This window comes from Mytilus trossulus, chromosome 1, assembly GCF_036588685.1.
Source record: "Mytilus trossulus isolate FHL-02 chromosome 1, PNRI_Mtr1.1.1.hap1, whole genome shotgun sequence".
Taxonomy (NCBI): domain Eukaryota; kingdom Metazoa; phylum Mollusca; class Bivalvia; order Mytilida; family Mytilidae; genus Mytilus; species Mytilus trossulus.
In genome coordinates, this window is record NC_086373.1 from 11842160 (window position 1) to 11869254 (window position 27095).

Below are 27095 nucleotides of genomic sequence, written 5' to 3' on the forward strand. Positions count from 1 at the left end.
GGCCAGAAAACATAATGCCCCTCTGCTATCGCGTAGGTGGGGCATAACAAGTACTAGACTCAATTTTAATATTTATTTTAGACTTCCAATTACAAAGAAAATATACTAGTATCAATTTTAATATTTATGCTTTTTAAAATATTTTAAAAGACATATTCTTAGAGACTTATTAAAGGACTGAAATAATATGATTTTACTGATATGCACGTTTTGCATAAATGTTTAAAGAAGACACATATATGTGTATAGAGAAATGCTTATTGAAGTGTATGTTTCTATATTTTTTCTATTTTTAATTTCTATACTTCTATTTTAATCTTTAAGACCAGCAAATGATAGCAAAACTCTATATAAATTTTGCCGGATCCGGTAAAATAGCCACTACCTAAAGTCAAGCGTTTGAAAGGGGTTTCTTTCCCAATTGCATAATTCAATGTATGTTCAGACATGACCAAATGGTCCAATTACTAAGTAGATGATATGACGATTTGTGTTCTTAGAGTCTGGCTAGTTCTGCTCTTATAGTATCAATATTAGGGATGTAATTGCCATTGAGTCACAATCGGCCACCAGAACATCATACGCATACTATATAGAATTAAACTTCACAACAACATAACAGCGAATCATATATTTTTTTATAAATGAATAAGGGATGTGGGATAAAAGTCTATAGGAGAAATAAAACTTCCCGGATGATGATCTCAGTCCATTCAGGTCGAACCGTCGTAACAAGAATTTCATAAGTGACGAATGATAAAGATTAAATTTGAAATGTTCAGTTTCTAAAAAAAATACTCTACAGTAAGACTTCCATCGACTTTTTTTCCTGAGTAGATTTCAATTTGGTAATCAGTGCAATTTGGGTACTGTTATCTGAAAACAAGCTCGACTTAAAGGGAGACGATTAATATAAGGGAAACCTTGTTTCCGAATCCCTTTCTAACATTTTATCACTGCATTTATATGTGTATGTCAAGTACATGATTTTTTTTTAAATATGTTTAAAGTAAACTCGACTTGTTACAGACCCGGAGTGTCAGTACTTCTTTTAAACAGTTTTGACATTAAATTGTTTCGACTGGTCCTCTGCTTCTTTCACATACGGGTACCTACATCTGGAGCTTAACAGATACAGACAAGAAAACCAGTATAATAAAAATATATACAATATAGTGAATTATTCTTCACAGGTTTTAGTTGTAACGCCATACGAGAAAATGTCAAATAAAAACGTTCCCGACATTAATGACGAAGAAGAGGTAGGTTAGTTATGCAAGTGTTTACATGACACGAACCCGGGTCCTTTCGACCCTGGTTCATTTCGTCCTTCCTCTACTTTCATATTCACTATCGCCTACATGGCGTTAGTCCCTTGGACTTCGTCATTAATATAACGTTTTATTGTATAACTGATGTGATGAATTTGACTAACACATGTATCGAATTAAAACTTCGATTTAGTGTCGTACTAAACACATTCGCCGCATAAAACTTGATCTACAATACAAATTCGGCATAAAATAAATTCGGACCATAACCAGGAACATATCTTTTGATAGATATATTGTTCCCAGCCATGGTAGAATTTTTTCATTATAACATTTTTTATATGAATAAAAACAACGTAAGAAATCAAATCTAAAGCTTTCCTGTTCTTCATCTCTGATTTTATATATATAAAGAAAATCTCATAAATAAATCACAAACTTACAAATAATTATAAAAAAAAAATGGAGAAAAATAACCCAAACTAATACAATTGATTCTGTATTATACTAGTATAATGGTTCCATATTGAATGTATGTAACTTTGTTAAATGTTTTGATTTTCATAATTTCTTTGCATGTCTGGCTTGAGCATTTATCATGTTTATGTAAGATTAATTTTTGTGAGAAAAAAAATTGAAACAGCTTTAACAGATCTAGTAAAATACTCACAGATTTATAGATTTTTTTTTAACCCACTTGTTGGAACCCCCCTTTTTTGGGATGATCAATGCATTTGGCATTTGAATGGGGACATGTAGTTGGACCCCCCCCCCCCTTTTTCCACTGTCCTGGGTTAGCCCCCTTTTTTTATTAGTATTTATTTTCTCTTTTAATTACAAATGCATGAAATTAAATATTAAAAGAGAATGATCAAAGAGCAAGAACAAGGTTAGTCTGATAGAACTACATCCTGTATCAATGATAAATCTGTTGTCTTATTATCCTTTAATTGGCTATAAAAAAAAGTAATAGTTTTAACTTTAAATATTTTGCAGATGACTTTTATTGTGGAGCTATCTGGTATACTGGACTCTGATCTCCTAAGTAAAGTGAAAGGGAATTGTCAAGTACTGGTAAGGTGTTTGGGTTTAAAACTAAATTAGTTTGGAAAAACAAGAATGCATAAGTTGGCCTGCAAATAAAGAACATATGTTACTCTGAAAAATTTCAATGATTAACTGCAGAGTGTGATATGAAGTTGAATTGTAAGTCAACATTTTACATTCAGAAAAAATAAGGATATAGCAGGTAACATTTTTAATCTACCCAAAACTGAAGGGGAGACATGTTGTAGTAAACATTCTGACACTTAAATCATCATTAATTTTAGGGCATAGATACAGACAAGCCACTGCTACAGTTAGAACAATACACATTTACTGGGGAATATGAGGACACACTAGGAACAGGGCTAGTATTTGAAGAAAGAGACAAATCAGGTACACAGAACTCACCTACCAAAAGGACAATTACACTATCCTTTATTTACAATTACTTTTAAGTGACAATAATTCAACTAGATTTAAAACAAGAATGTGTTCAAAGTACACAGATGCCACATCTGCAATATCATTTTCAATGTTAAACCAACTATGAAAATGGTGGAAAATTTCTGATTACGCATTAAAATTAGAAAGATCATATCATAACTTAAGGAACATACATACTAAGTTTCAAGTTGAATGGACTTCAACTTTATCAAAAACAACCTCAACCAAAAACTTTAACCTGGAGCAGGACGGACGAACAGATGAACGAACCAACAGACAGACGGACCCACAGATCAGAAAACATAATACCCATAAATTGGGCATAAAAATTAAGGAGGCTGAGAGTTGATTAAAAAACAACAATTTTTTTTTTAATATTGAATAGAGAGTTCGGTTATATTCCAGATTATTTCACATACACGTATAGTTTGAAAAAGGTAAGAATTTAACAAGAACAAAACTTTAAAAATTCAGTCACAATTTTCTCTAGATATGTTAAGATTATTATGCCCCACCTACAATATTATGCCCCACCTGCGATAGTAGAGGGGCATTATGTTTTCTGGTCTGTGGCTCCGTTCGTTCGTTCGTTCGTCTGTGCGTCCGTCTGTGCATCCGTTCGTCCGTTCAGGTTAAAGTTTTTGGTCAAGGTTGTTTTTGATGAAGCTGAAGTCCAATCAACTTGAAACTTAGTACACTTGTTGCTTATGATATGATCTTTCTAATTTTAAAGCCAAATTAGACTTTTGACCCCAATTTCATGGTCCACTGAACATAGAAAATGAAAGTGGGAATTTCAGGTTAAAGTTTTTGGTCAAGGTAGTTTTTGACGAAGCTGAAGTCCAATCAACTTGAAACTTAATACACTTGTTGCTTATGATATGATCTTTCTAATTTTAAAGCCAAATTAGACTTTTGACCCCAATTTCACGGTCCACTGATCATAGAAAATGAAAGTGGGAATTTCAGGTTAAAGTTTTTGGTCAAGGTAGTTTTTGATAAAATTGAAGTCCAATCAACTTGAAACTTAGTACACATGTTCCCTATAATATAATCTTTCTTATTTTAATGCCAAATTAGATTATAAACCAATTTCACGGTCCACTGAACATAAAAAATGAAAGTGGGAATTTCAGGTTAAAGTTTTTGGTCAAGGTAGTTTTTGATAAAATTGAAGTCCAATCAACTTGAAACTTAGTACACATGTTCCCTATAATATAATCTTTCTTATTTTAATGCCAAATTAGATTATAACCCAATTTCACGGTCCACTGAAAATAGAAAATGAAAGTGGGAATTTCAGGTTCAAGTTTTTGGTCAAGGTAGTTTTTGATAAAATTGAAGTCCAATCAACTTGAAACTTAGTACACATGTTCCCTATAATATAATATTTCTTATTTAAATGCCAAATTAGATTATTACCCAATTTCACGGTCCACTGAACATAAAAAATGAAAGTGGGAATTTCAGGTTAAAGTTTTTGGTCAAGGTAGTTTTTGATAAAATTGAAGTCCAATCAACTTGAAACTTAGTACACATGTTCCCTATAATATAATCTTTCTTATTTTAATGCCAAATTAGATTATAACCCAATTTCACAGTCCACTGAAAATAGAAAATGAAAGTGGGAATTTCAGGTTAAAGTTTTTGGTCAAGGTAGTTTTTGATAAAATTGAAGTCCAATCAACTTGAAACTTAGTACACATGTTCCCTATAATATAATCTTTCGTATTTTGGAACATGGAAAAGGATAGTGCAAGTGGGGCATCTGTGTACTTTGGACACATTCTTGTTTTTAACTTGCTTTAGAATGTTGTCCCTCTTTTCAAGAAAGTCTTTGTGTGTATCTATAACAGCTAAGTCTTGAACAATGTTGAGGTTCTGTTTAAAAACATAGTCAAAGGGATCATATTTAATCTTCTGAATTATTTTTTTGTATCTTAAACTGATGAAAATCTTTAGATTTAAATAAAAAACATATCAAATTATCAAAGACTTAAGAAACCATTCATGTGATAAACGAAAATTTTCTTCAATATCAAAATATGGCATGATAACATTTGAAATATTCTTTTTTTTTTATACAGAAGCCAGCCAATTAAAGGAAACAAGACAAAATATATTACATCATTTGTTAGGAGAAGATAGTATTAATACAGCAGTTGATTTAGAATTTTCTCATGCTGTCAACAAAAAACTTATCATGAAGCGAGCATTTCTAACACCAGAGGATGAGACTGATGGAGGTATACAAAAATAATTATAACATATATATGTGAGAAAAAAAAGAAAATGTGGTATGATTACCAATGAGACAACTGTCCACAAGAGACCAAAATGACACAGACATTAACAACTATAGGTGACCATACGGCCGTCAACAATGAGCAAAGCCCATACCGCATAGTCTTTATATTTTTTGTGCTTTCTTACACCTATAAACTTGCACACATTTTTAACTTGTAACATATCATATTTTAAATGTTTGTGACAAGCCTTGGGCCTGAAGTCTGTTAAAAAGTTTTTTTTGTTTCAGGGTTAAGGGAAACTTGACACAATAATCAGGATTTGTAAAATTAAGACAGCTTTTGATTTGCCAAAACTGAGTTATGACAGCTTTTGATTTGAAAAAAGAAGCTTAAATGCATCAAAATTAACTATGCCAACTGTAAATACAGAAAATAACTGCACAAACTTATTGCACCCCCCCCCCCCCAAAAAAAAAAATAATCAATTTATATTATCTGAATTGTTAAAACTCATATGTGGGGTGAGTATGGTATTATTTTCAAATAGGTTACATACATAAAATTAAAGCCTATGTTCAGCTAGTAATTCACCATGTGAGCATATTTTGGATTTAAGATAAATAAAGAAATGTCCCCTAAATACTAAAAATTCAACTGTAAAAAAGTTTGTCTGCATTATGACCTGAGATTTTTTTCATTTTTATAGGATGACCAGTATGATGACATGGTTATCAATTTTTATTTTTTTCTGGTATTTTTTTCAGAACCATCAACTTCAGATACAGTTGAGAATGTAGATATGACAGCAGAAGATGAAAGTTCAAGGACAAGTACAGGTCCAGACGGATGAAATCTATTAAACTCAAAGGCTGTCAAAAGTGCCGATCTGTATTTATGATTTGCTATGTGAGAAGTGAACAAGGACATAACATTTGAGAAATATTGAAATACATAGTTGAAGACAATTGTATCATCACTATGTTCTTGAAATAAATCGAAGATCTGACTGAATGTATTCATTAATAATTACATTAGATGTATTTTTCTTTATAATACGTTATTCTGATTGGCTACACCGCAATCTTGCGTTATTCCTTAATCAAATTCATTATACGAGGTCCCACAATAAAGTGCACAGGTAAATTCAATTAAAACTTGATGAAAATCGTGTTTTCATGATTCTAGCTAAAAAATGTAATGTTAAGTATTAAATTGCTTCTGTTTGTAACTTTATAGGGTTTTAAAAGTGTTCACTGTGCAAACATTTTTAGAACAAGTTGCTTTCTTTAAAAAAAGAAATGCAATCGTAAACCCAAATGCTTGTTTGGCATTATATATACATTATATTAGATAATTGTTTAATAAAGATGCATTGTCTTATATTACTTTTGTTGTGCATAAGAATTAGAAACTGACATTGAATGAGTATTTTTGTATGCAATGTGCCCTTAACGTGTCTCAAACTTAACTGTAGCGTTTTCAACGCTCGTGTAGCGTGTATATTATGTGCGTGCAGATTACAGGTACACGCTTGACAAACGCTTGAGCTGAATGAAATTTTGTATGTTCCATTAAATTTTTCCTGAAGTAAAAGCGTTCACCAAGCGCCTCTGGTGAGCATCTAAGTTACGCATACGATGATGCGGACTATGTAAATTTTCTTTTTTGACTGATTGTTTTACATTGTCATTTCGGGGCCTTTTATAGCCGACTATGCGGTACGTGCTTTTCCTGTTGTTGAAGGCCATACGGTGACCCATAGTTTGTATTTCTTTGTTATTTTGGTTTCTTGTAGATAGTTGTCTCATTGACACCAAACCATATCTTCTTTTTTATGTTCGATATCTTATCGCCGACCGGGTTAAGTCTGCTAAAAATGCATGCATGATTCATTTCTAGGTTATCAGTCGTAATTGAAGTGGCACATTTAATTCGTTGTTTCATTGCTTGAAGTATCATTTCTTACATGTGTATGGTCAAATGTGTATTTTTTTTAAAATAAATTTTAGATTTAGATTTCAGTCACGGTTATTTCCCCCCCTTCATATTGAATATCTATACTTATCAGTCGCATTTCAATGACAAAAAGGATTCAGAGGTTATTATGTGACCTCCCTGTTTAAAAAAAAACTATATATAATGTTGCAATATTTAAACAAATAAAATAACTCTAAATTTGCAATATAAATGAAAATAAATACGGACATAACTTTCATAATTAATTTGAACGTTGTTTTCAATAAACGATTTTTTTTGGGAAAAATCCTCGTTTTTACACCTATTTGAGGCACGTATTTATGATTATATTTCCATGTCCTTGGTCTATCTTAGACGTAAAATTTCAAAAACTACTAATACCTTTTTGAAAGATTTTATTTTTAATTGTTCTCGTTCAAAATATTTTATTTTTTCACATTAAATATCTATTTAATGTTATTTTTAATAACATTTTTTTTTTTTTATTAAAGTTGCAATATTTAACAAAAAAAAAATAACTGTAATTTAATCGTTTGTAAGAAAGACGTTCCTTTAATTTCAGTATAAAAAAATAAATTGCTTGCTTTTTACAACATGTACATCTTTACTAAACGTAAAATCTAAAATAAAATACTACAAACTTTTTCTAAAGATTTTATTTTTAATTATTCTCGTTCAGAATATAAAGCGCATTGTTTACATGAAATCTTATCTCATATCTAAACACAGCTGGTTTCGTCGTTTGACTAATTTAAATACTACGCATGTAGGTTAATATTAGCAGTTTGTAATCCTGTGCAAGAAAATATTATATCATAATAAATTTCAGATCATACGTAAAATATCTCTATAGCAACTTAAGATGCTAATGCATATTCAACAGATTAGTAAGCTATTGCGCATGCATTTGAAATGTGGTCATAGCTATTGCGCATGTATTTGAAAGGTGGTCATTAAAAGAACAGAAGTGTTCCGAATAACATCCGGTGTTCCGAAAGACTACATCACTCGTCCAATATATACTGCGTAAACCCTCAGGGGTTTACGCAATGAAGTGCTTATGAGCTTCATACAAAATTTACTTTGACAGTAACACCCCAATGAAGTTACAAAAAGAAGCATTCAATTAATAAATATAAGTAATGTATTACTTGTACATCAATATGTTGTTATGTAATAAATAACGTCAATTGCACTTGTCTTTATTATACCCTGAACTAACCATGGGGAAATATTGAGCATTATTTTTGTTGTTTCACATTGGCTATGCAAGATAAAATGTTATTATGCCTGTCACTAGTCTAAGTGGCTTGAGAATATTGTGGTACCAATTACAAATCTTTCAGGTCTTTTTTTTTATTTTTTTATTATGGCTTCATATATTGATCTGATTTAAACTGCCATGTTGTCTATTTCTTGTGTGGCTTCTGGAACAGAGAGATTAAGGTTAGGTTAACTTTTTTTATCACTTGGCGTCAAAAGTTGTTAAATATTTACCAAAATTTTTCTCCGAATTTATTGTGCCATTTGGACCTAAACTAGATCACAATCACCATTGAGTATTGAATTTGGCATTTGATGATCCAGTCCGCCAACCAATATAGTCATCTTTTTATATAAATAAGGCTGTTAGTTTTCTCGTCTGTATGGTTTTACATTGTCATTTTCAGGGCCTTTTGTAGCTAACTTTGCGGTATGGGTTTGCTCATTGTTGAAGGCTGTACGGTGACCTATAGTTGTTAATTTCTGTGTCATTTTGGTCTCTTGAAGAGAGTTGTCTCAGTGGCAATCAAACCTCATCTTCTTTTTTTATATCAAACCTAAAAATAGCACAAGGAGTTAAAATCTATTATCTTTAATTATGAGACAATCTGACAGGGAAGATAACTTTAAAATACCAAAATCTACCTTGCAAGGTTCCATGCCCCTCAGACAGTTTTCCCTTGACCTTCACTTCATTTCATGCACCATCGAACAAGGTTAAGTTTTGGTGGTCAAGTCCATATCTCAGATACTATAAGCAATAGTATATTTGGTGTTCCAGATGATGATATTGATTTTGAGGATTTAGCTAAAAGTATAAAAGATCAGGGTTTTATTGAAATTATAGATCAGGAAATCACACAGGACGAAATACTGTCAGCTGTTAAAAAGTTATGTAATGGGAAAGCCCCAGGGGAAGATGAGATTGTCAACGAATTTATAAAAAGCACGGTGAATCAATTTTTGCCTATTTACACTAAGTTATTTAATTTAGTGTTTGATTCTGGAATCGTTCCAAATTCATGGCTTATTGGTATCATTAAGCCGTTATTTAAAAATAAGGGGGATCCAAATAATTTGGATAATTACAGAGCTATTTGTCTTACATCGAATTTAGGAAAAGTGTTCACCTCTATACTTTATTCAAGACTTAATGCTCTGTCAGACGAGATCGGGATTATAACTGATGCCCAGGGGGATATTCTGTCCAAGATAGTATGTTTATCATGCATGCTTTAATTTCATTATATTTGAGTTCGGGAAAGAAATTATTTTGCGCTTTTGTAGATTTTAGAAAAGCGTTTGACACAGTGTGGAGGGTGGGACTATGGCAAAAACTATTAAAATATAATATTGGTGGGAAAATGTTTAAAGTTATATTGAGCATGTATACAGATATTAAGTCTTGTGTTAAAAATGGAGAACTGAAAACAGATTTTTTCCCGTGTGAGGTAGGTGTAAGACAGGGAGAAAAAATGTCACCTTTTCTCTTTGCCTTATACCTTAATGACTTGGAGGAATATCTGGATGAAAACTCTGTGGATGGTCTAAAATTTATTAATGGAAAATTTACAGAGAATCTTGATTTGTATATCAAGTTATTTATTCTTCTGTACGCCGATGACACAATCATTTTTGCGGAATCGGCAGAAGGGTTACAAAAGGCTCTGGATGTTTTTGAGCAATATTGTTTTGAGTGGAAACTCACTGTTAATGTTACAAAAACAAAGATTGTAATTTTTTCAAAGAGAAAGTATAATAAGAATGTTACTTTTAAATTATGTAATGAAATTATTGAAATTAAAGATTCATATGTTTATCTTGGTCTGCTGTTTAATTACTACGGAAATTTCTTTCAAGCTCGTAAAAAATTGGTAGACCAAGCTCAAAAAGCACTTTATGCTCTTTACAAGAAGATACAAAATATCTCACTTCCGATTGATCTACAGCTAAAATTATTTGATGCTTTGGTGGTTCCTATTTTGACCTATTCCTCGGAAATATGGGGGTTTGAAAATAAAAATAATACTGAAAAGTTACATCTACAGTTTTGTAAGCGCACTTTGGGTGTGCGATCATCTACGCCAAATTTTATGGTATATGGGGAACTTGGAAGATTTCCGCTTGAACTGCAGATCAAGTTAAAAATGGTATGTTTTTGGCACAAGCTAGCAACAAATGATAAAAAACTATCGGGTAAACTTTATAAGTTACTTTGGTACATGCATGAGCATGAAGGTTGTAATTTTAAGTGGTTTAACTATGTAAAATCTGTGTTTAATGATTGTGGCTTTTGTTAACTATATAATTTTCCGGAGCAAGTTGATTATAATTATATTAAAATTAATGTAAGGCAGCGTCTCCAGGACCAGTTTATTCAAAAATGGTTCTCAGATATAAACAATTCATCAAGGGGGGAATTTTATCTACACTTTAAAGAAGAGTTTTGCTTGGAACCATATCTGTTAAAATTAAGGCGGGATCATAGGGTAAACATATGTAAATTGAGGGTATGTAATACAAAGTTTCCCATCGAAACAGGAAGATGGAGAAATGTACCACGAAATGAGAGGATTTGTCCACTTTGTAAAGCTGGTCTTGGAGATGTATACCACTATATATGTAAATGTACTAACTATGAAGTTAAGGATTTAAGGGGGAAGTTCATACCTCCATATTATTTAAAATATCCAAATGAAAAAAAAGTACTTGGCATGCTTAAATATAGTAATAGTAATGTGCTGTCTAAGCTGTCAATTTTTATTCAAAAGGTAGAAAAGATGCTTGTCTAATTTAAAACTGTAATAAACACAAACTTATTTTTGAAGATGTATAATTTAAAAATGTATTATGTTTGTATGATGAACTATGTTGTAATTAATATTGTGTATATAAATATGCTCCTGTTACGCAGTCTTCTGCGGCTGAGTTTTCTCTAATAAACTATCAACTAGTGTATGGAATGATTGTAAGGTGTATATGTCCAACTGGCAGGTCTCATCTGACGGCTTGACCTCATTTTCGTGGTTTAGCGGTAAAACATAAGTTTTTGAGTTTTGGACTTTTCTCTATACTATATGCAATAGGTAAGCTATATTTGGTGGATGAAAATATTTTATGGTGTATCATTTTATACATAGTTTAACAAAGGTACCAGGCTTGTAATTTGATACGCCAGACACACGTTTTGTCTACATAAGATTCATCAGTGATGCTTAGATCAAAATGGTTAGAAAGCCAAACAAAGCATTGAGGACAAAAAATTCCAAAAAGTTGGGCCAAATGCAGCTAGGGTAATCTATGCCTGGAATAAGAAAATCCTTAGTATTTCGAATAATTAATACTTTTGCAAACAGTACATTTATAAAAAGGCACTGGCTACGGTTACATGGAAATGTAACAATATTAATAAAAATATTATTGTTACATTGGAGACTAATTGCCGGAATGCAAAGTTGGGTAAGGAACCGATTAATTAAGAATGTAACAATAATTATTGAGGCTACGGTTACATTGCGTTATTGTTACATGAAAAACAGCAATATACGCTGGATTTATTAAATTTAAATTTTCTATAGTTTTGTTGCTTAATTCTTTCATATCATACCCAACTATATATATATCAGTCCTATTCAGGACCGATAACTCTGTCGATAGATATTATCGGGTATAGTATACAATATTGTTAAAACCAGACCAATCGTATTATACTTACGTCTCTGTTGGAATGTATATAATAAATCTTTTTTTTTTTTTACACAATTTAAACTTTATATCGATTCATTGCCTGGATTCAGCTGGATTAAAAAATAAATAACAATAAAATCATATTCAATGATCGTAATTCATTTAAATTGAAAATTAAATCAAAATATTTTTTTGAAATAATTATAGAAACATATATAAATATTTGAATGCCTTTTAAGCAATAAATATTTTTTTGAAGAAATTTTCATAATATTCATGTTTTTCTAAAGTTTATGATGAAACATACTTCTTCTGATTTGACACGGAAAGGAGAAGATATTTATTTGTACATTTATGAAAACTTTTGTATATTACCAAATTTTAGAAACATATATAAATATTTGAATGCCTTTTAAGCAATAAATATTTTTTGAAGAAATTTTCATAATAAAACCAGTATAATAAAAATATATACAATATAGTGAATTATTCTTCACAGGTTTTAGTTGTAACGCCATACGAGAAAATGTCAAATAAAAACGTTCCCGACATTAATGACGAAGAAGAGGTAGGTTAGTTATGCAAGTGTTTACATGACACGAACCCGGGTCCTTTCGACCCTGGTTCATTTCGTCCTTCCTCTACTTTCATATTCACTATCGCCTACATGGCGTTAGTCCCTTGGACTTCGTCATTAATATAACGTTTTATTGTATAACTGATGTGATGAATTTGACTAACACATGTATCGAATTAAAACTTCGATTTAGTGTCGTACTAAACACATTCGCCGCATAAAACTTGATCTACAATACAAATTCGGCATAAAATAAATTCGGACCATAACCAGGAACATATCTTTTGATAGATATATTGTTCCCAGCCATGGTAGAATTTTTTCATTATAACATTTTTTATATGAATAAAAACAACGTAAGAAATCAAATCTAAAGCTTTCCTGTTCTTCATCTCTGATTTTATATATATAAAGAAAATCTCATAAATAAATCACAAACTTACAAATAATTATAAAAAAAATGGAGAAAAATAACCCAAACTAATACAATTGATTCTGTATTATACTAGTATAATGGTTCCATATTGAATGTATGTAACTTTGTTAAATGTTTTGATTTTCATAATTTCTTTGCATGTCTGGCTTGAGCATTTATCATGTTTATGTAAGATTAATTTTTGTGAGAAAAAAAATTGAAACAGCTTTAACAGATCTAGTAAAATACTCACAGATTTATAGATTTTTTTTTAACCCACTTGTTGGAACCCCCCTTTTTTGGGATGATCAATGCATTTGGCATTTGAATGGGGACATGTAGTTGGACCCCCCCCCCCTTTTTCCACTGTCCTGGGTTAGCCCCCTTTTTTATTAGTATTTATTTTCTCTTTTAATTACAAATGCATGAAATTAAATATTAAAAGAGAATGATCAAAGAGCAAGAACAAGGTTAGTCTGATAGAACTACATCCTGTATCAATGATAAATCTGTTGTCTTATTATCCTTTAATTGGCTATAAAAAAAAGTAATAGTTTTAACTTTAAATATTTTGCAGATGACTTTTATTGTGGAGCTATCTGGTATACTGGACTCTGATCTCCTAAGTAAAGTGAAAGGGAATTGTCAAGTACTGATAAGGTGTTTGGGTTTAAAACTAAATTAGTTTGGAAAAACAAGAATGCATAAGTTGGCCTGCAAATAAAGAACATATGTTACTCTGAAAAATTTCAATGATTAACTGCAGAGTGTGATATGAAGTTGAATTGTAAGTCAACATTTTACATTCAGAAAAAATAAGGATATAGCAGGTAACATTTTTAATCTACCCAAAACTGAAGGGGAGACATGTTGTAGTAAACATTCTGACACTTAAATCATCATTAATTTTAGGGCATAGATACAGACAAGCCACTGCTACAGTTAGAACAATACACATTTACTGGGGAATATGAGGACACACTAGGAACAGGGCTAGTATTTGAAGAAAGAGACAAATCAGGTACACAGAACTCACCTACCAAAAGGACAATTACACTATCCTTTATTTACAATTACTTTTAAGTGACAATAATTCAACTAGATTTAAAACAAGAATGTGTTCAAAGTACACAGATGCCACATCTGCAATATCATTTTCAATGTTAAACCAACTATGAAAATGGTGGAAAATTTCTGATTACGCATTAAAATTAGAAAGATCATATCATAACTTAAGGAACATACATACTAAGTTTCAAGTTGAATGGACTTCAACTTTATCAAAAACAACCTCAACCAAAAACTTTAACCTGGAGCAGGACGGACGAACAGATGAACGAACCAACAGACAGACGGACCCACAGATCAGAAAACATAATATCCATAAATTGGGCATAAAAATTAAGGAGGCTGAGAGTTGATTAAAAAACAACAATTTTTTTTTTAATATTGAATAGAGAGTTCGGTTATATTCCAGATTATTTCACATACACGTATAGTTTGAAAAAGGTAAGAATTTAACAAGAACAAAACTTTAAAAATTCAGTCACAATTTTCTCTAGATATGTTAAGATTATTATGCCCCACCTACAATATTATTCCCCACCTGCGATAGTAGAGGGGCATTATGTTTTCTGGTCTGTGGCTCCGTTCGTTCGTTCGTTCGTCTGTGCGTCCGTCTGTGCATCCGTTCGTCCGTTCAGGTTAAAGTTTTTGGTCAAGGTAGTTTTTGATGAAGCTGAAGTCCAATCAACTTGAAACTTAGTACACTTGTTGCTTATGATATGATCTTTCTAATTTTAAAGCCAAATTAGACTTTTGACCCCAATTTCATGGTCCACTGAACATAGAAAATGAAAGTGGGAATTTCAGGTTAAAGTTTTTGGTCAAGGTAGTTTTTGACGAAGCTGAAGTCCAATCAACTTGAAACTTAATACACTTGTTGCTTATGATATGATCTTTCTAATTTTAAAGCCAAATTAGACTTTTGACCCCAATTTCACGGTCCACTGATCATAGAAAATGAAAGTGGGAATTTCAGGTTAAAGTTTTTGGTCAAGGTAGTTTTTGATAAAATTGAAGTCCAATCAACTTGAAACTTAGTACACATGTTCCCTATAATATAATCTTTCTTATTTTAATGCCAAATTAGATTATAACCCAATTTCACGGTCCACTGAAAATAGAAAATGAAAGTGGGAATTTCAGGTTAAAGTTTTTGGTCAAGGTAGTTTTTGATAAAATTGAAGTCCAATCAACTTGAAACTTAGTACACATGTTCCCTATAATATAATCTTTCGTATTTTGGAACATGGAAAAGGATAGTGCAAGTGGGGCATCTGTGTACTTTGGACACATTCTTGTTTTTAACTTGCTTTAGAATGTTGTCCCTCTTTTCAAGAAAGTCTTTGTGTGTATCTATAACAGCTAAGTCTTGAACAATGTTGAGGTTCTGTTTAAAAACATAGTCAAAGGGATCATATTTAATCTTCTGAATTATTTTTTTGTATCTTAAACTGATGAAAATCTTTAGATTTAAATAAAAAACATATCAAATTATCAAAGACTTAAGAAACCATTCATGTGATAAACGAAAATTTTCTTCAATATCAAAATATGGCATGATAACATTTGAAATATTCTTTTTTTTTTATACAGAAGCCAGCCAATTAAAGGAAACAAGACAAAATATATTACATCATTTGTTAGGAGAAGATAGTATTAATACAGCAGTTGATTTAGAATTTTCTCATGCTGTCAACAAAAAACTTATCATGAAGCGAGCATTTCTAACACCAGAGGATGAGACTGATGGAGGTATACAAAAATAATTATAACATATATATGTGAGAAAAAAAAGAAAATGTGGTATTACCAATGAGACAACTGTCCACAAGAGACCAAAATGACACAGACATTAACAACTATAGGTCACCATACGGCCGTCAAAAATGAGCAAAGCCCATACCGCATAGTCTTTATCTTTTTTGTGCTTTCTTACACCTATAAACTTGCACACATTTTTAACTTGAAACATATCATATTTTAAATGTTTGTGACAAGCCTTGGGCCTGAAGTCTGTTAAAAAGTTTTTTTTGTCTCAGGGTTAAGGGAAACTTGACACAATAATCAGGATTTGTAAAATTAAGACAGCTTTTGATTTGCCAAAACTGAGTTATGACAGCTTTTGATTTGAAAAAAGAAGCTTAAATGCATCAAAATTAACTATGCCAACTGTAAATACAGAAAATAACTGCACAAACTTATTGCAACCCCCCCCCCCCCCAAAAAAAAAATCAATTTATATTATCTGAATTGTTAAAACTCATATGTGGGGTGAGTATGGTATTATTTTCAAATAGGTTACATACATAAAATTAAAGCCTATGTTCAGCTAGTAATTCACCATGTGAGCATATTTTGGATTTAAGATAAATAAAGAAATGTCCCCTAAATACTAAAAATTCAACTGTAAAAAAGTTTGTCTGCATTATGACCTGAGATTTTTTTCATTTTTATAGGATGACCAGTATGATGACATGGTTATCAATTTTTATTTTTTTCTTGTATTTTTTTCAGAACCATCAACTTCAGATACAGTTGAGAATGTAGATATGACAGCAGAAGATGAAAGTTCAAGGACAAGTACAGGTCCAGACGGATGAAATCTATTAAACTCAAAGGCTGTCAAAAGTGCCGATCTGTATTTATGATTTGCTATGTGAGAAGTGAACAAGGACATAACATTTGAGAAATATTGAAATACATAGTTGAAGACAATTGTATCATCACTATGTTCTTGAAATAAATCGAAGATCTGACTGAATGTATTCATTAATAATTACATTAGATGTATTTTTCTTTATAATACGTTATTCTGATTGGCTACACCGCAATCTTGCGTTATTCCTTAATCAAATTCATTATACGAGGTCCCACAATAAAGTGCACAGGTAAATTCAATTAAAACTTGATGAAAATCGTGTTTTCATGATTCTAGCTAAAAAATGTAATGTTAAGTATTAAATTGCTTCTGTTTGTAACTTTATAGGGTTTTAAAAGTGTTCACTGAGCAAACATTTTTAGAATGAAGTGCTTATGCGCTTCATACAAAATTTACTTTGACAGTAACACCCCAATGAAGTTACAAAAAGAAGCATTCAATTAATAAATATAAGTAATGTATTACTTGTACATCAATATGTTGTTATGTAATAAATAACGTCAATTGCACTTGTCTTTATTATACACTGAACTAACCATGGGGAAATATTGAGCATTATTTTTGTTGTTTCACATTGGCTATGCAAGATAAAATGTTATTATGCCTGTCACTAGTCTAAGTGGCTTGAGAATATTGTGGTACCAATTACAAATCTTTCAGGTCTTTTTTTTTATTTTTTTATTATGGCTTCATATATTGATCTGATTTAAACTGCCATGTTGTCTATTTCTTGTGTGGCTTCTGGAACAGAGAGATTAAGGTTAGGTTAACTTTTTTTATCACTTGGCGTCAAAAGTTGTTAAATATTTACCAAAATTTTTCTCTGAATTTATTGTGCCATTTGGACCTAAACTAGATCACAATCACCTTTGAGTATTGAATTTGGCATTTGATGATCCAGTCCGCCAACCAATATAGTCATCTTTTTATATAAATAAGGCTGTTAGTTTTCTCGTCTGTATGGTTTTACATTGTCATTTTCAGGGCCTTTTGTAGCTAACTTTGCGGTATGGGTTTGCTCATTGTTGAAGGCTGTACGGTGACCTATAGTTGTTAATTTCTGTGTCATTTTGGTCTCTTGAAGAGAGTTGTCTCAGTGGCAATCAAACCTCATCTTCTTTTTTTATATCAAACCTAAAAATAGCACAAGGAGTTAAAATCTATTATCTTTAATTATGAGACAATCTGACAGGGAAGATAACTTTAAAATACCAAAATCTACCTTGCAAGGTTCCATGCCCCTCAGACAGTTTTCCCTTGACCTTCACTTCATTTCATGCATCATCGAACAAGGTTAAGTTTTGGTGGTCAAGTCCATATCTCAGATACTATAAGCAATAGTATATTTGGTGTTCCAGATGATGATATTGATTTTGAGGATTTAGCTAAAGGTATAAAAGATCAGGGTTTTATTGAAATTATAGATCAGGAAATCACACAGGACGAAATACTGTCAGCTGTTAAAAAGTTATGTAATGGGAAAGCCCCAGGGGAAGATGAGATTGTCAACGAATTTATAAAAAGCACGGTGAATCAATTTTTGCCTATTTACACTAAGTTATTTAATTTAGTGTTTGATTCTGGAATCGTTCCAAATTCATGGCTTATTGGTATCATTAAGCCGTTATTTAAAAATAAGGGGGATCCAAATAATTTGGATAATTACAGAGCTATTTGTCTTACATCGAATTTAGGAAAAGTGTTCACCTCTATACTTAATTCAAGACTTAATGCTCTGTCAGACGAGATCGGGATTATAACTGATGCCCAGGGTGGTTTTCGTAAGGGATATTCTGTCCAAGATAGTATGTTTATCATGCATGCTTTAATTTCATTATATTTGAGTTCGGGAAAGAAATTATTTTGCGCTTTTGTAGATTTTAGAAAAGCGTTTGACACAGTGTGGAGGGTGGGACTATGGCAAAAACTATTAAAATATAATATTGGTGGGAAAATGTTTAAAGTTATATTGAGCATGTATACAGATATTAAGTCTTGTGTTAAAAATGGAGAACTGAAAACAGATTTTTTCCCGTGTGAGGTAGGTGTAAGACAGGGAGAAAAAATGTCACCTTTTCTCTTTGCCTTATACCTTAATGACTTGGAGGAATATCTGGATGAAAACTCTGTGGATGGTCTAAAATTTATTAATGGAAAATTTACAGAGAATCTTGATTTGTATATCAAGTTATTTATTCTTCTGTACGCCGATGACACAATCATTTTTGCGGAATCGGCAGAAGGGTTACAAAAGGCTCTGGATGTTTTTGAGCAATATTGTTTTGAGTGGAAACTCACTGTTAATGTTACAAAAACAAAGATTGTAATTTTTTCAAAGAGAAAGTATAATAAGAATGTTACTTTTAAATTATGTAATGAAATTATTGAAATTAAAGATTCATATGTTTATCTTGGTCTGCTGTTTAATTACTACGGAAATTTCGTTCAAGCTCGTAAAAAATTGGTAGACCAAGCTCAAAAAGCACTTTATGCTCTTTACAAGAAGATACAAAATATCTCACTTCCGATTGATCTACAGCTAAAATTATTTGATGCTTTGGTGGTTCCTATTTTGACCTATTCCTCGGAAATATGGGGGTTTGAAAATAAAAATAATACTGAAAAGTTACATCTACAGTTTTGTAAGCGCACTTTGGGTGTGCGATCATCTACGCCAAATTTTATGGTATATGGGGAACTTGGAAGATTTCCGCTTGAACTGCAGATCAAGTTAAAAATGGTATGTTTTTGGCACAAGCTAGCAACAAATGATAAAAAACTATCGGGTAAACTTTATAAGTTACTTTGGTACATGCATGAGCATGAAGGTTGTAATTTTAAGTGGTTTAACTATGTAAAATCTGTGTTTAATGATTGTGGCTTTTGTTAACTATATAATTTTCCGGAGCAAGTTGATTATAATTATATTAAAATTAATGTAAGGCAGCGTCTCCAGGACCAGTTTATTCAAAAATGGTTCTCAGATATAAACAATTCATCAAGGGGGGAATTTTATCTACACTTTAAAGAAGAGTTTTGCTTGGAACCATATCTGTTAAAATTAAGGCGGGATCATAGGGTAAACATATGTAAATTGAGGGTATGTAATACAAAGTTTCCCATCGAAACAGGAAGATGGAGAAATGTACCACGAAATGAGAGGATTTGTCCACTTTGTAAAGCTGGTCTTGGAGATGTATACCACTATATATGTAAATGTACTAACTATGAAGTTAAGGATTTAAGGGGGAAGTTCATACCTCCATATTATTTAAAATATCCAAATGAAAAAAAAGTACTTGGCATGCTTAAATATAGTAATAGTAATGTGCTGTCTAAGCTGTCAATTTTTATTCAAAAGGTAGAAAAGATGCTTGTCTAATTTAAAACTGTAATAAACACAAACTTATTTTTGAAGATGTATAATTTAAAAATGTATTATGTTTGTATGATGAACTATGTTGTAATTAATATTGTGTATATAAATATGCTCCTGTTACGCAGTCTTCTGCGGCTGAGTTTTCTCTAATAAACTATCAACTAGTGTATGGAATGATTGTAAGGTGTATATGTCCAACTGGCAGGTCTCATCTGACGGCTTGACCTCATTTTCGTGGTTTAGCGGTAAAACATAAGTTTTTGAGTTTTGGACTTTTCTCTATACTATATGCAATAGGTAAGCTATATTTGGTGGATGAAAATATTTTATGGTGTATCATTTTATACATAGTTTAACAAAGGTACCAGGCTTGTAATTTGATACGCCAGACACACGTTTTGTCTACATAAGATTCATCAGTGATGCTTAGATCAAAATGGTTAGAAAGCCAAACAAAGCATTGAGGACAAAAAATTCCAAAAAGTTGGGCCAAATGCAGCTAGGGTAATCTATGCCTGGAATAAGAAAATCCTTAGTATTTCGAATAATTAATACTTTTGCAAACAGTACATTTATAAAAAGGCACTGGCTACGGTTACATGGAAATGTAACAATATTAATAAAAATATTATTGTTACATTGGAGACTAATTGCCGGAATGCAAAGTTGGGTAAGGAACCGATTAATTAAGAATGTAACAATAATTATTGAGGCTACGGTTACATTGCGTTATTGTTACATGAAAAACAGCAATATACGCTGGATTTATTAAATTTAAATTTTCTATAGTTTTGTTGCTTAATTCTTTCATATCATACCCAACTATATATATATCAGTCCTATTCAGGACCGATAACTCTGTCGATAGATATTATCGGGTATAGTATACAATATTGTTAAAACCAGACCAATCGTATTATACTTACGTCTCTGTTGGAATGTATATAATAAATCTTTTTTTTTTTTACACAATTTAAACTTTATATCGATTCATTGCCTGGATTCAGCTGGATTAAAAAATAAATAACAATAAAATCATATTCAATGATCGTAATTCATTTAAATTGAAAATTAAATCAAAATATTTTTTTGAAATAATTATAGAAACATATATAAATATTTGAATGCCTTTTAAGCAATAAATATTTTTTTGAAGAAATTTTCATAATATTCATGTTTTTCTAAAGTTTATGATGAAACATACTTCTTCTGATTTGACACGGAAAGGAGAAGATATTTATTTGTACATTTATGAAAACTTTTGTATATTACCAAATTTTAGAAACATATATAAATATTTGAATGCCTTTTAAGCAATAAATATTTTTTGAAGAAATTTTCATAATAAAACCAGTATAATAAAAATATATACAATATAGTGAATTATTCTTCACAGGTTTTAGTTGTAACGCCATACGAGAAAATGTCAAATAAAAACGTTCCCGACATTAATGACGAAGAAGAGGTAGGTTAGTTATGCAAGTGTTTACATGACACGAACCCGGGTCCTTTCGACCCTGGTTCATTTCGTCCTTCCTCTACTTTCATATTCCCTATCGCCTACATGGCGTTAGTCCCTTGGACTTCGTCATTAATATAACGTTTTATTGTATAACTGATGTGATGAATTTGACTAACACATGTATCGAATTAAAACTTCGATTTAGTGTCGTACTAAACACATTCGCCGCATAAAACTTGATCTACAATACAAATTCGGCATAAAATAAATTCGGACCATAACCAGGAACATATCTTTTGATAGATATATTGTTCCCAGCCATGGTAGAATTTTTTCATTATAACATTTTTTATATGAATAAAAACAACGTAAGAAATCAAATCTAAAGCTTTCCTGTTCTTCATCTCTGATTTTATATATATAAAGAAAATCTCATAAATAAATCACAAACTTACAAATAATTATAAAAAAAATGGAGAAAAATAACCCAAACTAATACAATTGATTCTGTATTATACTAGTATAATGGTTCCATATTGAATGTATGTAACTTTGTTAAATGTTTTGATTTTCATAATTTCATAATTTCTTTGCATGTCTGGCTTGAGCATTTATCATGTTTATGTAAGATTAATTTTTGTGAGAAAAAAAATTGAAACAGCTTTAACAGATCTAGTAAAATACTCACAGATTTATAGATTTTTTTTTAACCCACTTGTTGGAACCCCCCTTTTTTGGGATGATCAATGCATTTGGCATTTGAATGGGGACATGTAGTTGGACCCCCCCCCCCCCTTTTTCCACTGTCCTGGGTTAGCCCCCTTTTTTATTAGTATTTATTTTCTCTTTTAATTACAAATGCATGAAATTAAATATTAAAAGAGAATGATCAAAGAGCAAGAACAAGGTTAGTCTGATAGAACTACATCCTGTATCAATGATAAATCTGTTGTCTTATTATCCTTTAATTGGCTATAAAAAAAGTAATAGTTTTAACTTTAAATATTTTGCAGATGACTTTTATTGTGGAGCTATCTGGTATACTGGACTCTGATCTCCTAAGTAAAGTGAAAGGGAATTGTCAAGTACTGATAAGGTGTTTGGGTTTAAAACTAAATTAGTTTGGAAAAACAAGAATGCATAAGTTGGCCTGCAAATAAAGAACATATGTTACTCTGAAAAATTTCAATGATTAACTGCAGAGTGTGATATGAAGTTGAATTGTAAGTCAACATTTTACATTCAGAAAAAATAAGGATATAGCAGGTAACATTTTTAATCTACCCAAAACTGAAGGGGAGACATGTTGTAGTAAACATTCTGACACTTAAATCATCATTAATTTTAGGGCATAGATACAGACAAGCCACTGCTACAGTTAGAACAATACACATTTACTGGGGAATATGAGGACACACTAGGAACAGGGCTAGTATTTGAAGAAAGAGACAAATCAGGTACACAGAACTCACCTACCAAAAGGACAATTACACTATCCTTTATTTACAATTACTTTTAAGTGACAATAATTCAACTAGATTTAAAACAAGAATGTGTTCAAAGTACACAGATGCCACATCTGCAATATCATTTTCAATGTTAAACCAACTATGAAAATGGTGGAAAATTTCTGATTACGCATTAAAATTAGAAAGATCATATCATAACTTAAGGAACATACATACTAAGTTTCAAGTTGAATGGACTTCAACTTTATCAAAAACAACCTCAACCAAAAACTTTAACCTGGAGCAGGACGGACGAACAGATGAACGAACCAACAGACAGACGGACCCACAGATCAGAAAACATAATATCCATAAATTGGGCATAAAAATTAAGGAGGCTGAGAGTTGATTAAAAAACAACAATTTTTTTTTTAATATTGAATAGAGAGTTCGGTTATATTCCAGATTATTTCACATACACGTATAGTTTGAAAAAGGTAAGAATTTAACAAGAACAAAACTTTAAAAATTCAGTCACAATTTTCTCTAGATATGTTAAGATTATTATGCCCCACCTACAATATTATTCCCCACCTGCGATAGTAGAGGGGCATTATGTTTTCTGGTCTGTGGCTCCGTTCGTTCGTTCGTTCGTCTGTGCGTCCGTCTGTGCATCCGTTCGTCCGTTCAGGTTAAAGTTTTTGGTCAAGGTAGTTTTTGATGAAGCTGAAGTCCAATCAACTTGAAACTTAGTACACTTGTTGCTTATGATATGATCTTTCTAATTTTAAAGCCAAATTAGACTTTTGACCCCAATTTCATGGTCCACTGAACATAGAAAATGAAAGTGGGAATTTCAGGTTAAAGTTTTTGGTCAAGGTAGTTTTTGACGAAGCTGAAGTCCAATCAACTTGAAACTTAATACACTTGTTGCTTATGATATGATCTTTCTAATTTTAAAGCCAAATTAGACTTTTGACCCCAATTTCACGGTCCACTGATCATAGAAAATGAAAGTGGGAATTTCAGGTTAAAGTTTTTGGTCAAGGTAGTTTTTGATAAAATTGAAGTCCAATCAACTTGAAACTTAGTACACATGTTCCCTATAATATAATCTTTCTTATTTTAATGCCAAATTAGATTATAACCCAATTTCACGGTCCACTGAAAATAGAAAATGAAAGTGGGAATTTCAGGTTAAAGTTTTTGGTCAAGGTAGTTTTTGATAAAATTGAAGTCCAATCAACTTGAAACTTAGTACACATGTTCCCTATAATATAATCTTTCGTATTTTGGAACATGGAAAAGGATAGTGCAAGTGGGGCATCTGTGTACTTTGGACACATTCTTGTTTTTAACTTGCTTTAGAATGTTGTCCCTCTTTTCAAGAAAGTCTTTGTGTGTATCTATAACAGCTAAGTCTTGAACAATGTTGAGGTTCTGTTTAAAAACATAGTCAAAGGGATCATATTTAATCTTCTGAATTATTTTTCTGTATCTTAAACTGATGAAAATCTTTAGATTTAAATAAAAAACATATCAAATTATCAAAGACTTAAGAAACCATTCATGTGATAAACGAAAATTTTCTTCAATATCAAAATATGGCATGATAACATTTGAAATATTCTTTTTTTTTTTATACAGAAGCCAGCCAATTAAAGGAAACAAGACAAAATATATTACATCATTTGTTAGGAGAAGATAGTATTAATACAGCAGTTGATTTAGAATTTTCTCATGCTGTCAACAAAAAACTTATCATGAAGCGAGCATTTCTAACACCAGAGGATGAGACTGATGGAGGTATACAAAAATAATTATAACATATATATGTGAGAAAAAAAAGAAAATGTGGTATTACCAATGAGACAACTGTCCACAAGAGACCAAAATGACACAGACATTAACAACTATAGGTCACCATACGGCCGTCAAAAATGAGCAAAGCCCATACCGCATAGTCTTTATCTTTTTTGTGCTTTCTTACACCTATAAACTTGCACACATTTTTAACTTGAAACATATCATATTTTAAATGTTTGTGACAAGCCTTGGGCCTGAAGTCTGTTAAAAAGTTTTTTTTGTCTCAGGGTTAAGGGAAACTTGACACAATAATCAGGATTTGTAAAATTAAGACAGCTTTTGATTTGCCAAAACTGAGTTATGACAGCTTTTGATTTGAAAAAAGAAGCTTAAATGCATCAAAATTAACTATGCCAACTGTAAATACAGAAAATAACTGCACAAACTTATTGCAACCCCCCCCCCCCCCCCCCCAAAAAAAATCAATTTATATTATCTGAATTGTTAAAACTCATATGTGGGGTGAGTATGGTATTATTTTCAAATAGGTTACATACATAAAATTAAAGCCTATGTTCAGCTAGTAATTCACCATGTGAGCATATTTTGGATTTAAGATAAATAAAGAAATGTCCCCTAAATACTAAAAATTCAACTGTAAAAAAGTTTGTCTGCATTATGACCTGAGATTTTTTTCATTTTTATAGGATGACCAGTATGATGACATGGTTATCAATTTTTATTTTTTTCTGGTATTTTTTTCAGAACCATCAACTTCAGATACAGTTGAGAATGTAGATATGACAGCAGAAGATGAAAGTTCAAGGACAAGTACAGGTCCAGACGGATGAAATCTATTAAACTCAAAGGCTGTCAAAAGTGCCGATCTGTATTTATGATTTGCTATGTGAGAAGTGAACAAGGACATAACATTTGAGAAATATTGAAATACATAGTTGAAGACAATTGTATCATCACTATGTTCTTGAAATAAATCGAAGATCTGACTGAATGTATTCATTAATAATTACATTAGATGTATTTTTCTTTATAATACGTTATTCTGATTGGCTACACCGCAATCTTGCGTTATTCCTTAATCAAATTCATTATACGAGGTCCCACAATAAAGTGCACAGGTAAATTCAATTAAAACTTGATGAAAATCGTGTTTTCATGATTCTAGCTAAAAAATGTAATGTTAAGTATTAAATTGCTTCTGTTTGTAACTTTATAGGGTTTTAAAAGTGTTCACTGAGCAAACATTTTTAGAATGAAGTGCTTATGCGCTTCATACAAAATTTACTTTGACAGTAACACCCCAATGAAGTTACAAAAAGAAGCATTCAATTAATAAATATAAGTAATGTATTACTTGTACATCAATATGTTGTTATGTAATAAATAACGTCAATTGCACTTGTCTTTATTATACACTGAACTAACCATGGGGAAATATTGAGCATTATTTTTGTTGTTTCACATTGGCTATGCAAGATAAAATGTTATTATGCCTGTCACTAGTCTAAGTGGCTTGAGAATATTGTGGTACCAATTACAAATCTTTCAGGTCTTTTTTTTTATTTTTTTATTATGGCTTCATATATTGATCTGATTTAAACTGCCATGTTGTCTATTTCTTGTGTGGCTTCTGGAACAGAGAGATTAAGGTTAGGTTAACTTTTTTTATCACTTGGCGTCAAAAGTTGTTAAATATTTACCAAAATTTTTCTCTGAATTTATTGTGCCATTTGGACCTAAACTAGATCACAATCACCTTTGAGTATTGAATTTGGCATTTGATGATCCAGTCCGCCAACCAATATAGTCATCTTTTTATATAAATAAGGCTGTTAGTTTTCTCGTCTGTATGGTTTTACATTGTCATTTTCAGGGCCTTTTGTAGCTAACTTTGCGGTATGGGTTTGCTCATTGTTGAAGGCTGTACGGTGACCTATAGTTGTTAATTTCTGTGTCATTTTGGTCTCTTGAAGAGAGTTGTCTCAGTGGCAATCAAACCTCATCTTCTTTTTTTATATCAAACCTAAAAATAGCACAAGGAGTTAAAATCTATTATCTTTAATTATGAGACAATCTGACAGGGAAGATAACTTTAAAATACCAAAATCTACCTTGCAAGGTTCCATGCCCCTCAGACAGTTTTCCCTTGACCTTCACTTCATTTCATGCATCATCGAACAAGGTTAAGTTTTGGTGGTCAAGTCCATATCTCAGATACTATAAGCAATAGTATATTTGGTGTATGGAATGCTTGTAAGGTGTATATGTCCAACTGGGAGGTCTCATCTGACGGCTTGACCTCATTTTCGTGGTTTAGCGGTAAAA

The 27095-nt window shown here is 31.5% G+C and overlaps 3 protein-coding genes across 6 annotated transcripts; all 3 read left to right on the plus strand.

Moving 5' to 3' along the window:
- The first annotated feature begins 1082 nt into the window (after positions 1-1082).
- LOC134715282 (general transcription factor 3C polypeptide 6-like) lies at positions 1083-6022 on the plus strand. 4 transcript variants are annotated; one of them, XM_063577387.1, is made up of 5 exons: positions 1083-1262; positions 2268-2345; positions 2603-2711; positions 4850-5008; positions 5776-6022. In XM_063577387.1, the coding sequence occupies exons 1-5, from the start codon at positions 1221-1223 to the stop codon at positions 5859-5861; spliced, it is 474 nt and encodes a 157-aa protein (XP_063433457.1). In that variant the 5' UTR covers positions 1083-1220; the 3' UTR covers positions 5862-6022. The 4 variants fall into 4 exon arrangements, with proteins under 4 accessions (XP_063433457.1, XP_063433471.1, XP_063433480.1 ...); XM_063577401.1 differs by having other exon boundaries at positions 1129-1150; XM_063577410.1 differs by lacking the exon at positions 1083-1262 and adding an exon at positions 1384-1406.
- Positions 6023-12390: 6368 nt separating this feature from the next.
- Positions 12391-16756, plus strand: LOC134715306 (general transcription factor 3C polypeptide 6-like). Its single transcript, XM_063577422.1, has 4 exons — positions 12391-12506; positions 13843-13951; positions 15589-15747; positions 16510-16756. Exons 1-4 carry the CDS (start codon positions 12465-12467, stop codon positions 16593-16595), a joined length of 396 nt encoding a protein of 131 aa, XP_063433492.1. The 5' UTR covers positions 12391-12464; the 3' UTR covers positions 16596-16756.
- A 4629-nt stretch (positions 16757-21385) lies between these two features.
- On the plus strand, positions 21386-26168 carry LOC134715317 (general transcription factor 3C polypeptide 6-like). The gene is made up of 4 exons (XM_063577430.1): positions 21386-21498; positions 22844-22952; positions 24591-24749; positions 25515-26168. Exons 1-4 carry the CDS (start codon positions 21457-21459, stop codon positions 25598-25600), a joined length of 396 nt encoding a protein of 131 aa, XP_063433500.1. The 5' UTR covers positions 21386-21456; the 3' UTR covers positions 25601-26168.
- The last annotated feature ends 927 nt before the right edge of the window (positions 26169-27095 follow it).

Bases quoted from the DNA above. Each gene is read 5' to 3' on its own strand.
- LOC134715282 (XM_063577387.1), top strand. From the start codon at position 1,221: ATGTCAAATAAAAACGTTCCCGACATTAATGACGAAGAAGAG. The intron at 1,263-2,267 runs GTAGGTTAGTTA...AATATTTTGCAG, and splicing joins ACATTAATGACGAAGAAGAG to ATGACTTTTATTGTGGAGCT. The intron at 5,009-5,775 runs GTATACAAAAAT...TATTTTTTTCAG, and splicing joins AGAGGATGAGACTGATGGAG to AACCATCAACTTCAGATACA.
- LOC134715306 (XM_063577422.1), top strand. From the start codon at position 12,465: ATGTCAAATAAAAACGTTCCCGACATTAATGACGAAGAAGAG. The intron at 12,507-13,842 runs GTAGGTTAGTTA...CATTAATTTTAG, and splicing joins ACATTAATGACGAAGAAGAG to GGCATAGATACAGACAAGCC. The intron at 15,748-16,509 runs GTATACAAAAAT...TATTTTTTTCAG, and splicing joins AGAGGATGAGACTGATGGAG to AACCATCAACTTCAGATACA.
- LOC134715317 (XM_063577430.1), top strand. From the start codon at position 21,457: ATGTCAAATAAAAACGTTCCCGACATTAATGACGAAGAAGAG. The intron at 21,499-22,843 runs GTAGGTTAGTTA...CATTAATTTTAG, and splicing joins ACATTAATGACGAAGAAGAG to GGCATAGATACAGACAAGCC. The intron at 22,953-24,590 runs GTACACAGAACT...TTTTTTATACAG, and splicing joins TGAAGAAAGAGACAAATCAG to AAGCCAGCCAATTAAAGGAA.